We start from the raw sequence: 14,877 nt of genomic DNA on the forward strand, positions 1-14,877 counted from the left end.
TAACCAAAACTAATGAAATGACGAAAACTAGAATTGAAAAAGCATTTTCATTAACTGAAATAAATAAAAACTATAATTAAAAGAAAAAACTATAAATAACTGAAACTGTATTGTGTGCTTACGATAATAACCTTGTTGGACACAAACCAACCAATTTTTCAGGCTGAAGTTGAGATCCGTGGTCAAAATAAAATCCTGCATCTGTGTAGGAGAAGACCAGCTTATGAATATTATCAAAGACTTGGGGGTCGTCAGCATTTGGACAAATCACCCAATGCAGCAGAATGTACTTTCATCAGATGCTTTGTGTTGACCAGACTACATGGAAACAGGAATAGTAATCAACTACTGCAAAAAGTAGGATGTTTTTACACACATGTACATGTTACATGGTTGTGAATCTGTTTCAGTACATCATGAATCATCTTCATTTTCATATTGCTTTGGTTTTTCCAGCTCTGTGAACGTACACCGTGTGCACAATTATTAGGCAAATGAGTATTTCAACCATTTATACTATAAAAGCCAAGTGGCCTCTGTGTGTGTGCGGACATGCCTGTGTGTGTCTCAGGAAAATCAAGATTTATTTATTTATTTATTTATTTGTACATCATAAAAAAGCAAGAGTAAAAAAAAAAACAAACAAACATTCAAACAAGTAACATCACTGTGCAGGAGAGGTTGGAAGCCAAAAAAGGCTTCTATGAATACCTCCCCAGAAATTAACAATACACAAGGAAAAAAGAAAAAAGAATGAAAAATACAATATAACTGAATTAATAAACTAAAGTAAAAACGATAAAAATGCAAATCACATTACAAATCATCAAATACATACCAAATGATATACAGCCTTACATTTTTTCATGAATTACAGTCCTGTTCAGAGGCTTTTTAAACAACGATAAAGAAGATGTTGAAGTTCAGGTCGTAGATCATTCCACAGATTTGGTCCACCATATTTCTTATTGGTATTTCTTATGACTGTTATTGAAAGGACGGCTGACGATACTGGTCAGAATTTTTTTTTTTTTTTTTTGTAAATTTTGAGTTGTTTGTTCATTATTTTGACTTTAACAGATAAAAATAAACAAGCGAGATGGGAAAATATTCATTTTCCATTTAGTTGCTTCATAATTCTGCACACCGATATTTGCCAAATAATTGTGTACATGGAGATATTCTCTTAAAATAGAGAAAACCTCACTTTTATTTTCTTAGACGTTTAGGTTTGAGCTCTATGAACCTTTTGGATTCAGACAGAGACTGCTGTAGTTCTCAAATAATAAAATGAATCCTCAAAAATAGGACCTGCCTAATAATAGTGTAGTTTGACAGTGCCGGTGGAGTCCAGTCGACATCCAGCCCTGGTTGTTTCTGTTTCTTTTGACAGAGCTTAAGTCATAGTTGACGTGTGTTTAAAGCTGGAGTTGAAGACCAGTAATAACATGTCTTCTGAAGGTGCAGCGTGGGGAAAAGGAAAGACACTGATTGGCTGTCCATCAAATGCTCAGTGTCATCTCGAAGATTTTTCTTGCGTGACTGAACATCGGTCTGTCAGATGTCCGTTTTTGGACTCAAACCTGACGTTTGGGGATATAGACATCCTCCTCCAGACATGTTGGACCATGTATGTGTTCCCTGCAGAGCGGAGGTCAAGGTGCCCAAACCCCCCCCCACACACACACACCTGCTGCACCTCATTAGGCAGCTGCCGACAGTCCACATGGATTTGCATAATGAGCCTGGACAGGTGCAATAAGAAGCACCCGAGGCCTCCACAGCCGAGGTACAGCCACAGGAAGTCCACTGCCCAGACCACCAGAGGACAGTTAAAGAGAGAGCAAAGAAAGGCTGGATTCAGGCTGCGCTTTCATCACAATACTCATCCCACGGGCAAATGTTGTGTGCACAATAAAAAGTAGCAGGAAAGAAACCATCGATACTATGATATATATATATATATATATATATATATATATATATATATGTATACTCCAAATATACATGTTAAAAAACAATTGGAACAGCAGTATGCACAAGATAAATATTATCAATACAGTACTTAAAAGAAATATACATGAATAAGTGCAAAAATACTGTTGTGTGTAATTATGCAAAATGTATTTGCTCTTGCGTTCTATTTTTTTATTCTTGTATTTAGAGCTGAAACAATTAATCGATTAGGTGCTTGAAGTGAATGGAAAAATTCACGATTCAATTAATCAACTCAAATTGATTGAAGGGAAATATTCTATTGCAGTTTTCCTGAATTGAAGCTTCTTTGTGCGTCACAATAAGCGTCCGTGTGAAACACAACGGTGGAACCAATGTTTGACAGCAGAGAAATGAAGGAAACAAAGCTTTGATTCAGGAGAATTGTGGCTGAATGATTTTTTTTGGATCACTTTGAGTCGATTAATCGTTTCAGCTCTACTTGTATTCTGTTTTTACTGTGCCTCATGCTGCTGCTGCACTGAAATGTCCCAGTTTAGGATCAACAAAGTCTGTCTTTTCACATATTCATCTTTGAACTATTTCAAATGTGTTGTAAAAGTGTTGACATTTAGCTTTGACCTGATTAATCATGTTAACGAATAGTATACAGGGTGGGGAAGCCAAATGTACACTGAACATTTAGTTGTTTTTTCTCAGCAGACACTACGTCAGCTGTTTTGAAACCAAACATATACTGATGTCATAATCATACCTAACACTATTATCCATACCTTTTCACAAACTTTTGCCCATATGAGTAATCAGGAAAGCAAACGTCAAAGAGTGTGTGATTTGCTGAATGCACTCGTCACACCAAAGGAGATTTCCAAAATAGCTGAAGTGTCCATAAAGACTGTTTATAATGGAAAGAAGAGAATGACTATGAGCAAAACTATTACCAGAAAGTCTGGAAGATACTATTAAAGAAGAATGGCAGAAGTTGTCACCCCAATATTTGAGGAACACTTGCACAAGTTTCAGGAAGTGTGTGAAGGCAGTTATTGAGAAAGAAGGAGGACACATAGAATAAAAACATTTTCTATTATGGACATTTTCTTGTGGCAAATAAATTCTCATGACTTTCAATAAACTAACTGGTCATACACTGTCTTTCAATCCCTGCCTCAGAATATTGTACATTTTGCTTCCCCACCCTGTAGGGATGTAATGATTACCGGTGTGACAATAAACGGCGGTAAAATTGCAGACGGTTAGTATTACCGTTTAAATTCTAATTCTCATGATAACTGTGTTTGATTACTGCACTTTTAGGGGAAAAAACCCTATGTAAAGATCTGCTTTAATGTCAAATATTTGAGTATAGTTTGAATTTATTACAATTTTAATTTTCTATCCCTAATATTTGGAACCAATATTCACTTTTAAAGTCTTTGAAAAGGTTCGTTAAGCATCTGTGTGTTATTTATGCAATAAATTATATACATTTTTCAAATCGGATTTTATATATTTTTTGTGTTTTTAGTCCTTTTCTGTTTTTATAGTAGGTTAAAGTGAAAAAATAATAGACAGATGATCTAGATGAAGTTGTGCTGAAAAAACAGATCCCAAACATGGGTATAGTAAACATTTGTTTCTATAGTATATAAAGGCAAAATCAAAAGGACTGAAAAACAGACAAAATAGACTCAGACCACTAAGGGTTAATATTTGAATGTTTCTGACACAGAAGGGACATTGGGACTGTTATTTTATTTGTTTTTTTTGGTTCTTTTTTAGTACAACTTGGTTAAATTATTTCAGTGTGTGTATCAGTACTTTTTGAACATTTTGAGCACAATTTCAATAATACCACGATAATAATGATAACCGTGATAATTTTGGTCACAATAACCGTGACATGAAATTTTCATATCGTTACATCCCTAATTGATATTAAAAAGCACTGTACCGATATTTTTAGGTATTGATTCAAATGCAGACATGGCGGAGGTTCATTTTTGTTTCAGTTTTTCAAGCTCTTTTATTTTTGTATTCACATGGGTATTTTGTCCTTTTGTTTGTATGCTATAAAAGTACTATTGTGATATTGCAGGTCATAAATGTAGTTTTTTGAAATTGACAACACTGTTTTGTTAAATACTGGATAATTCAAGCATCCTAAAAGCACTTTTTACTGTCTGAAAGAGGTAATTGTTTTTTTTTATTGGGAATGCACAAAAATAATGTCCTGATGTTGGATGATTCAGGGACTGAACACGATGTATTCTTTTCGCAACAGAATACGAACATTTAAGCAGGAACTGAAACTGTAATGTCTGTAAAACATTATTTATTTATGTGGGGGGGTTTTGTACTGGTAAAGCTGCATGTTAAAGCTTTATTTACGTTACATCCCTAGAATAGTATCAAATACACACAGGGGTTGTTCTGTGATTCTGATCTTTCATCTGCTGTGTGTGTGTGTGTGTGTGTGTGTTTGTTTTCTTCAGGTGTGTTTAAGTATCCTCAACACTTGGCATGGTAGACCAGAGGAGAAGTGGAACCCCCAGACCTCCAGCTTCCTCCAGGTGAGCCGCAGATCCGTCAGGCCAGAGCCGTCGTCTGCTCACATCAGCTGTCGGACTCTTTGTGTCACACACTATATTTTATCCTGGGCCTGTCATTACACAGCCGCCGGTTCTCTATTAATGGACCGTGTGTTTCGACAGCTGACATGAAAGATCCTTTTTAAAGTCAAGTTATTATTTAGCCAGGGTTTTAGTGTGGGGGTGTTCATCAAAGTAAACAGCAGCCAGTATCTGCGTCTGCAGCCTCAGGTCCCGCCTTCACACACACATCAGTCACACTGAACGTTCAGCTGAGTTCAACTGCACCTTCAGCCTCCGTCCAATCTGGGTGATTTACTGCACTGTTTTCACCTTTCTTCTCACAAAACCTCCATTTGTAACATGTTTCTGATGACAGTCGTTTCGTTTCTGTTCTTTTAATAAACCACATTTAACCTCTGAGTGAGTGAAACATGGATACATTTGACTGTCACACATCTGAAAATAAGGATCCAGCTGAGGAACATCTGAATCTGTCAGTAGATTCAGCGTTGATCTTTTATAGAAATATTTGTTACTTTCATTACTAGGGCTGTAAGAAAATATCGGTTCTGCAAAATATCGTGATATTTCATTTCACAATACTTTATCGATATTAGAAAGTACTGTATTGATATTTTTAGGTATTTATTCAAATGTAGATATTATGGAGGTTCAGTTTAGTTTTTTAGTTTTTCTTTTTTGTTTATATTTTGTTACCTCCACCAAGGAGGTTCTGTTTTTGCCGGTGTTGGTTTGTCTGTCTGTGTGCAAGATAACTCAAAAAGTTATGGACGGATTTGGATGAAAATTTCAGGAAATGTTGATACTGGCACAAGGAACAAATGATTAAATTTTGGTGATGATTGGGGTGGGGGGGGGGATGGGGGGCACTGATCTGCCTTGACGGATGTCAGCACTCTCCGAGCGCTTTTCTAGTTTATTATTATTTAACATTCTTTTATTGAATAATGTTCGTTCCTTTGTTGGGATTGAACTCAAATCCTGTTCTGATGTTAGTTCTGAACTAATAGAATCTGAACATTTGAACAGGATCTGAAACTGGAACGTCTGTAAAACAGAATTTCAGTTTGAACACAGGAACATTTTCTGATAGAACATTAGATCCTGTTCTGATCAAATAAAAATGTGTTTAGTATTTGTGCAAATTTCTGATGTAATTCAATTCTTCAAGGAAATAATCATTTAAAAATTAAAAAAAAAAAAAAAAATTGCCTTTTTAACAGTATCATGATATATCGTGATATATCGTATTGTGATCCTACTATTGTGATTTGTATCGTATCGCCAGATTCTTGCCGATACACAGCCCTTATTCATACACATACTTATTTCATAACAGTATTTATTTCCAAGAACATGCAAACTGAAGTCTACATACATCGCCTGTAGTCGTGTAACTCCAACAGGAGGAGCGTTGGTATCTATCAGCTGACTTTCATTGTTCGTACTGCAGTTCCTCTACTATGGTGCTTATTGATGATAAAATACACATTTAACCCTAATGAGTTCAGAGATGGATCTGTGGTTAAGAGAATCGATCCCAGAACAGGATACGTCAGGATTGGGGGTATCTATATGACATTATTGATCTGCACACCACTAGTACACATTTAATGATTTGCAGGGGAAAAAATATGAATATTAATCATAGACTAAAACATTGGAAATCTGGGTTTCATGGGTCTCTGACAAACCCAAAAATCGAATAATCAGACATTTAAGGCTGAATGTTTCCTAAAAACAATTTTGAGTTGAAAGTGAATTAGATTATGAAGTCAACATTACTTTTATGAGTGGGATTTAATTTAAAGATTTTTTAATAAACAGTAGTGTTACCAAAACTCCATAGAAACAGCACAGAACCATGAAGCACTAATGTAAACGATGGCACATCCAAGATGACCAGGACAGCACCACAACTGCAAAGTGAAGGGTTTTCTTTTAATGTAACTTTCATCTTTCATGGATACATCACGTTACAAATATTTTATATTTCTGTCGAATCTGTCGATACAAATGAGATTATTCATTTCAGTTACCAGTTTCAGCTGCTAACTAGCAAAGTTCTAATAGTTTGGGATTTTTCATTATAATTTAGTTTTATTTAGTTTGGACTTTTTTTCTCTAATTCAGTTTGTTTTAATTCGTTTTTAGAGCAGGTTTGATAGTTTTTATTAGTTTTCGTTTTTTTCTAAATGCTTGGTTTTAGTTTAGTTGTAGTTCAGTTGTAGTTCAGTTGTAGTTTAGTTGTAGTTCAGTTGTAGTTCAGTTGTAGTTTAGTTGTAGTTTAGTTGTAGTTCAGTTGTAGTTCAGTGGTCTCTTTTCTCTTCTTCTCTGTGCTCCTATTCAAATCAATCCCAGACAGGACTCTGCTGCTTTAGTCTCCATGTTTCCAGGTAGAGTGGGGACCAGAAGACGACTGGAAACCACAAGTGAACACAAGTGACGGAGCAAAAAGTGTCGTATGGAGACAGCACAGAAAACTGAGAGAGACAAAGAAATCCATTTTGAATCCATTTGACATTGACAAAGACGAAAACGAAGGGAATTTTATCCACAATTTTTATCCGTTTTAGTTAGTTTTGTAAGTACACAATACAGTTTCAGTTATATGTTTTTTTTTCTTTTCATTATAGTTTTTATTTATTTCAGTGAATGAAAATGTTTTTACAATTCTAGTTTTCGTAATTTCGTTAGTTTTCGTTAACGATAATAACCTTGGTCTCTACCACTTTCGATAGAACTCTATTTCTGTGCTTTCCTTGGAGTTCTTCATCTTCAGTTTGTCGTTGAGGTGTGTGTGTGTGTGTGCGTGTGTGTGTGTGTGTGTGCATGTTCGTGTGTATTAAAGGACTGCAGATAAATCCAGGCTGAACACACCCTGCTGACACACACCTACAGCCTGTCTCTGTTGTTTCACATCCACAATCTGTCATCTTTCAAATGTATTGATCCAACAACAATCCAGCCCTAGTCCTTGGAAACAGATCCCTCCTCCTTATTTTCTTTCTTTTTTTTTTTCTTTTTTTTTATAATTCCCTCATTTGCAGGGTTGTGGAGTGCATAGAGATGTCTTCATTGATTATCATTCCAGTTAGCATGCTGCCGATCAATAATGGAAAATAAGGGGGTCATCGGTGGGTAGGAGATAGGGTTTGGCCTGAATCAAGCGGTCATCAGGCGGACTGAATATGGGCTCTGAAATCTGGCGACCTGGTTTTAGATCATCTGTGGCAGTAACATCAGCTGAAGGTCGTCGGTACGAGCCCCGACGGAGGTTTTTTCAAGTGCATCTCATCCGGGGCCAGCAGGCAGGCCTCCAAGCCCCAGATCGTCATTGTTAGTAATGTGGCGGCTGGGATCCGACAGAGTGATGAGGGAGGACGTCCTCGGTCTCCTTGAGACGGGCCCAGGCATTAATCGAGCTGTTAATAAAGATATATTGAAGGATATATCTTTATGGGCCTAAATATTTCCTGCATCTGTCAGACTCTGTTAAGTGTTTGCCGCTGCCAAGTTCATTTCAGAGGCTTTGGATGTTGTGAATGCTCAGGAAATGTCTGCGTAATTCACCCGTAGATCAGAATTATAAAGAACTACCAGGTCCGAAACATGAGTGGTGTTTACATGGACTCCAGTGTCCTGCTTAGAAGCATGAGCCCAGTTTTTAGACTGTTTTGTTTGTACTGGGCAGCAACACATTATATAACAACTAACAACTAGGGCTGTAAGAAAATATCAGTTGTGCATTATATCGCCATATTTCGTTTCACAATACTGTATCGATATTAAAAAGTACTGTATCGGTATTTTTAGGTGTTTATTCAAATGCAGATATTGTGGAGGTTCATTTTAGTTTTATGTTTTTCTTTATATTTTCTTTATTCTTATTTCACACTCTTTTATTCAATAATGTTTGTTCCTTTGTTGGGATTGAACTCAAATACTGTTCTGTTAGTTCTGAACTAATAGAATCTGAACATTTGAACAGGATCTGAAACTGGAATGTCTGTAAAACAGAATTTCAGTTTGAACACAGGAACATTTGGTGATAGAACATTAGATCCTGTTGGGATCAAATAAAAATGTGTTTAGTATTTGTTGTGTATATTTCTGGTATAATTCAATTCTTCAAGGAAATAATCATGGAAAAAAAGGAAAACAAACAAAAAAGGGCCTTTGTAACAGTATAATGATATACCGTGATATATTGTATCGTCATCCTAGTATTGTGATTTGTATCGTATCACCAGATTCTTGCCGATACACAGCCCTAGTCAGAATGAGAAGAAGTCATTCTTGGTTTCCTCTCTACCAGAGTTAACAGCTGACCACCACAGGACTCACCAAACACATCTGTGCACAGATGGATCTGTCAATAAGGCTGTGTATGAGCAAGAATCTGGCAATACAATACAAATCACAATACCAGGATCACGATACGATATATCATGATACTGTTAAAGAGGCACTTTTTGGTTTGTTTCTTTTTTTAAAAAAAAGATTATTTCCTGGAAGGATTGAATTACACCAGAAATCTGTACAAATACTAAACACATTTTTATTTAATCAGATCAAGATCTAATGTTATATCACAAAATGTTTCTAACTCTCCTAGTTTCCAAAGGAACTCCCATCTGCCTCTCAGACAGTAAAAAAGTGCTTTTAGGATGATTTAAATAACCATTATTTAATAAAAGAGTGTATAAAGATATAAACAATAAAGAAAACCAAAAAACAAAAATAAACCTCCGCCATATCTGCATTTGAATAAATACCTAAAAATATCGATACAGTACTTTTTAATATCGATACAGTATTGTGAGATGAAATATTGCGATATATTGCAGAACCAACATTTTCTAACAGCCGTACTTGTCCATCAAATATCCCTTTTCATGTCATTTTCTACTTTGGACCACCATGTGTTGTACATTTTGATCATCTTCTGACGTGTCCTCTGCTTCTGTCCGTGGTCGTCCACCTCCAGGTGCTGGTGTCGGTGCAGTCGCTCATCCTGGTGGCAGAACCGTACTTCAACGAGCCGGGCTACGAGCGCTCCCGCGGGACCCCCAGCGGCACCCAGAGCTCCAGGGAGTACGACGGCAACATCCGGCAGGCCACGGTCAAATGGGCCATGCTGGAGCAGATGCGCAACCCCTCCCCCTGCTTCAAAGAGGTAGGAGCCACAGTGGGCGGGGCTCAGTTTCACAGTGGGCGGGGTTTGTCCAAATACACACACGCTTTCACAGTGGGTGGAGTTCATTTTCACAGTGGGCGGGGTTTATTCACATACACACACTTTCACAGTGGGGGGGGGGGGGGGGGGGGGTTCATTCAAATACACACACTTTCACAGTGGGTGGGGTTCATTTTCATAGTGGGTGGGGTTCATTCAAATATACACACTTTCACAGTGGGGGGTTCATTCACATACACACACTTTCACAGTGGGTGGGGTTCATTTTCATAGTGGGTGGGGTTCATTCACATACACACACTTTCACAGTGGGTGGGGTTCATTTTCATAGTGGGTGGGGTTCATTCACATACACACACTTTCACAGTGGGTGGGGTTCATTCACATACACACACTTTCACAGTGGGTGGGGTTCATTTTCATAGTGGGTGGGGTTCATTCACATACACACACTTTCATACGGTACACATACGTTTTTCAGGTGTTTTGCAGACTTGTGGTCTCTAATGGAATGTCTAACTTTTATAAAATACCTTGAACATATGGATATATTTGCTCAAACCCACAGAAACTGTATGTTTTGTAAATATTCAGTACTTTCGCCATCAGCCCTGCAGACCAGTTTGGACCTGGGCTGATAAATAAAAGCAACAGAAAAGCATCACCCTTGATTTAATTCACTATATTTTTTTTCTCTTTTATTCATTTTTCTTTTCTCTTTTCCTTTTCCTGTCCATAGCAGATGAATGAATGAATGAATACAGAATCAGTTTCATCTTTTTGCCAACACCTCAAGGTTATAGTCGCTGCTTAACGTGTTACAATCATTTCAATCCTAAAAGCACAACAGGACAGATCCACCTCTCCTCCCTGAGCCCACTTTGGCCTGGCTGTCTGATCATAAATTCCCTACTTATTAATTCTTTGGTAGCTGATAGCGTCTGGAGGTTGGCTTCCTCTCCCCCCTCCTCCTCCTCCTCCTCCTCCTCTTTCTCCCTCTTCTCCTCCTTCGCCTCACAGTTTTTTTGATTTCCTGCGATCCTCTAGATGGTCTGGCTGTAAGACGGATAGAGCCAGGGTGGATGGTAATCTTTCAAGCTGCTCATCCACAGCAGACTCCTTCAGAAATGTCAGAAAGAGGAAACGGATGAACAGGAGCGCTTTGGTGGAGAGGAAAATGAGAAAGGGGGAGAAAATGATCCAATCAGCTTGACAGGATTACATGAAGAGAACGTACTGAGACAGAGACACAGTGTAACGTCAGGCCAATCGGAGGTTTCTGAAGGAACACCGTGAAGCCTGTCATTGGACTTTCTGCTTTTAGGACCAGCTCTCTGTCTCTAACATTCCATTAATATTAAGAAAAATAGTTGTGATTATTAAGGTGTATATGTATAGCAAGGTTATTATCGTCAACGAAAACTAACAAAATGAGAAAAACTAGAATTGAAAAAACATCTTCGTTAACTGAGATTCAGGTTCAAGTTTATTCGTCATTTCAGCATATAAAAAATACACAGAAACAAAACATTGTACTCAGGTCCCCGACTGTCAGCAGCATTTAGTAAATAGTATAAATTACTGATAAAATAATAAAATACTGATATAAAATAATGATAACAACCCCCCCCCTAAAAATTACCTATAAATAATTAAAAAGTTTTATTTCTAAAGTGCACAGCAGTAAAGTACCAATTTAAAGTGCATTCCAGGCTCAAGTTCAGCAAGAGTTCATTATTGAAATAAATATAAACTATAATCAAAAGAAAAAAACGATAACTAACTGAAACTGTATTGTGTGCTTGCAAAACTAACTAAAACAGATAAAAAAAATTATGGATAAAATTCCCTTCATTTTCGTCTTTGTCACTGTCGGATTGATATGAAATTGATTTATTTCACTCGAGCAATTTTAGCTGGCGTCACCACACGGTACTTCGTGGTCCATCTCGTTTTGTCACTAGTCATTTTTGCGAAAGCAGCAGAGTCCTGTATGGGATTTATTTGAATACAATGGCGAGGAAGAGAAAAGATATGAAAAAACTAAAACTAAGCATTTAGAAAATAATGAAAACTAATACAAAATAGCAAACCTGCTCTAAAAACCAATTAAAACTAACTGAATTAGAGAAAAAAAAGTCAAAACTAAATAAAACTAAACTAGAATGAAAAATCCAAAACTATTATAACCTTGATGTATAGTCCAATCGGAAGGAATGATAACTTCATGTAACCACTTCAGTCATCTGGTCTTCTAGTGATGAAATATTAGCCTCCAAAAACCATGATTCTGTCCAGTTGGGTTCAATCTAATCTTTCTGCCTGTTTGCCCCGACTGAGAATAACAGTACATATCCAGGAGGACACAAACACAAAAGGATGAAATAACTGCAGTGTGGCTCATAGTATTTTGCATGGATTTAAGAATGCTGAATGCCTCGATGTTTGAAAGACTCGTGTTGAAGAAGACGAATAAAACATGAAGCCACTGGTTAAATTCTGACCACCTGTGACACAGGTGTCAAACATGTGGCCTGGGGGCCAAATCCGGCCCACCAAAGGGTCCAGTCTGGCCCTTGGGATGAATGTGTGAAATGCAAAAATAGATATTAAGATATTAACAATCCTTTTAGTTCAGGTTCCATATTCAGACCATTTCAATCTGCAGTGGGTCAGACCAGTAAAATACTATCATAATAATCTATAAATACTCACAACTCCACATTTCTCTCTTTGTAAATGTAAATATTTTCATGTATTTACACTAAAACAAAGTATAATTTCACAATAAAATGTGAATAATCTGAACAAATGTCAACAGCCTGAAATGTGTAAAGAAAATTCAGCCCAATTTGAACTCTTTTCTGTCTGTTCCTCAGTGTTTAATGTCTTTGTAGATCTGATCCATAATGCACATGGACAAATGAGAAGTTAAGGCATGATATTGTTAAAATTGCACTTATTTTTCTTAAGAAATTTCATTTTTATTCCCGTTATTCACATCTTTTTTCTTCGGATAGTTTATAAAAGTAAGTATTTTCATAATTTAATGGGGGTTTTTTGCACTAAAACACAGACATAAATTGTCAGTTGTCATTATTTATCAGTTGTTCTGTTCTTATTTTACTGGTCCGGCCCACTGGGGATCAAATCGGGCTGAATGTGGAACTGAACTAAAATGAGTTTCAGACCCCTGATGTAAATCAAGAGATCAAACCACAAATACTTGAAGAGGTGACTCCACCCAAAGGACGTGCTTTAAACTAGCAGAGAATGGGCTCCTGCTGGGCTTCATGTGGAGCTCATATGAACGTCACAGCTTCATGACACATTTTGTATGAGGAGGAAGCAGCGGCGTACAAAAGGAGGTCAAAGTGATGGATAAATACTGGAAGCTGGTGTCAGGGTTAGAGGAGCACAAAGCCGTTTGCCAGATATGTGCCTGCTGTTATTCATCAAGAAGTGGGAGAGCAGCTGGAGCTCCAAGGATTGTGATGAAAACAGCACCTACGACGACAGAGGTCAACCGGTTCATACGGAGGACGTCTGCGAGGACGAGCTGAGCATCTCTATCGATTTTCAGTCACTGAGGAAGTTGGCCTCCAGAGAGCAAGTAAGGCAGAGCTGCACACATCCAGCACTGCAGTGGGCTTTAAGACAGAGGCACCAGAAGGGGGAGGGGCAGATGGGCCCACCTGCCTCTGATGGGCCGGTCCCACCCACAGGACTGACACGTGTCAGCGTCAAGACTCAAAGTGCAAACCACGCTGCCTCAGGACAACTGACAGGATGTGCTTAGCAAGTGAGAGACTTGACAGCATCAGTTTAAGATGTATCAGCTGCAGAGTGGTCCACCAGGTCAGCAGACAGGGCTGCACGTTCAGCACCGAGGAGCGCACATGTAAGCCAAAATGTACTGGACATGGAACCACCGCACCAAGGAGCGCACATGTAAGCCAAAATGTACTGGACATGGAACCACCGCACATAATGTGTTCAGGAACAGGCCTGTGTATGCACTGGAGCTGCTGGGGGGGGGGGGGGGTCTGACTGACACGATGCTATATCTGTGACTTGATGGAATGACTCATTTGTAGCCTGGTTACAGACATATGACATTATCTCTGGTTCATTTAGCAATTCAAACGCATCCAGTACTAGGGCCAGCCACCATGGGTGGACGCACATTAAAGGAAAATACCACCCACCTGCAGCAAGACACAGGCGCAAAAAAACCTGCATGTCATTTATTCCCATTCCAATAATAATAATAATAATAATTTCTGTGTCAGTAAATCTCTTTGAGGCCTTCTGATCCTATTCCTTTTATTTGGCTTCTGTATCGTATCCTGGTGGTCATTTTCATGATTGTTGTTAGATTTCTCAGATTCTGGTCTGCATGGACCACATTACTATTAGTACATTTTCTCGAGGGATCGGACGTCTTCATCTACCACTGTTTCAATGGGACAAGTTATCCATATGGGAAGGGCTCATATTTAATCAAACCGGAACCAAATGACGTTGTTATTATCTATCAATCAATCAAACTTTATTTGTATAGCACTTTTCATACATGGTACATGTAGCACAAAGTGCTTCACATGTCCCACAGTTGCAACTAAAAATAAAAGCAAACAAGAAAAGCACTCGGAGAGCGCAGACCTCCACCAAGACAGATCTGCCACCCCCCCAATCACCACCAAAATTTAATAATTTCTTCCTTGTGCCAGTATCAACATTTCCTGAAAATTTCATGAAAATCCGTCCATAACTTTTTGAGTTACCATGCTAACAAACAAACACGCACACACTCAAAGCAAAGTGATCACAGTACCTCCTGATGGAGGTAAAAAAAGTGAAGCAATGTTTGCAGTAAGACTTTAATTCAAAGCTAAACTAAAAAGATAAGTTTTGAGTTTACTAGAGTTTATTAGAACATGAAGGCAGAAGGCTTCAAACAGTCACTGCTTCAGGGAACCTGTACTTATAGTTACAAAACTGGTAAGTGGAGAAAATGTTTGTGGAAATGATAAGAAATTAAAGACAAAAACTGAACCTTTTTTTCATGCAGGTTCTTTAGCCGTTTGGTGCAATGGTAGATGTCAA

At 37.9% G+C, this 14,877-nt stretch overlaps 1 protein-coding gene across 7 annotated transcripts in view; it reads left to right on the forward strand.

Annotated features, from left to right (window-relative positions):
- Positions 1–14,877, forward strand: part of birc6 (baculoviral IAP repeat containing 6) — a 221,699-nt gene that overhangs the window by 189,742 nt on the left and 17,080 nt on the right. For all 7 annotated transcript variants that reach the window (XM_030156692.1, XM_030156697.1, XM_030156695.1 and 4 more), the window contains exons 71-72: positions 4,449–4,526; positions 9,559–9,747. In XM_030156692.1, the coding sequence (XP_030012552.1) occupies positions 4,449–4,526; positions 9,559–9,747 (267 nt within the window). The remainder of the gene's footprint in view (positions 1–4,448; positions 4,527–9,558; positions 9,748–14,877) is intronic.

Source organism: Sphaeramia orbicularis, chromosome 15 (assembly GCF_902148855.1).
Source record: "Sphaeramia orbicularis chromosome 15, fSphaOr1.1, whole genome shotgun sequence".
Lineage (NCBI taxonomy): Eukaryota > Metazoa > Chordata > Actinopteri > Kurtiformes > Apogonidae > Sphaeramia > Sphaeramia orbicularis.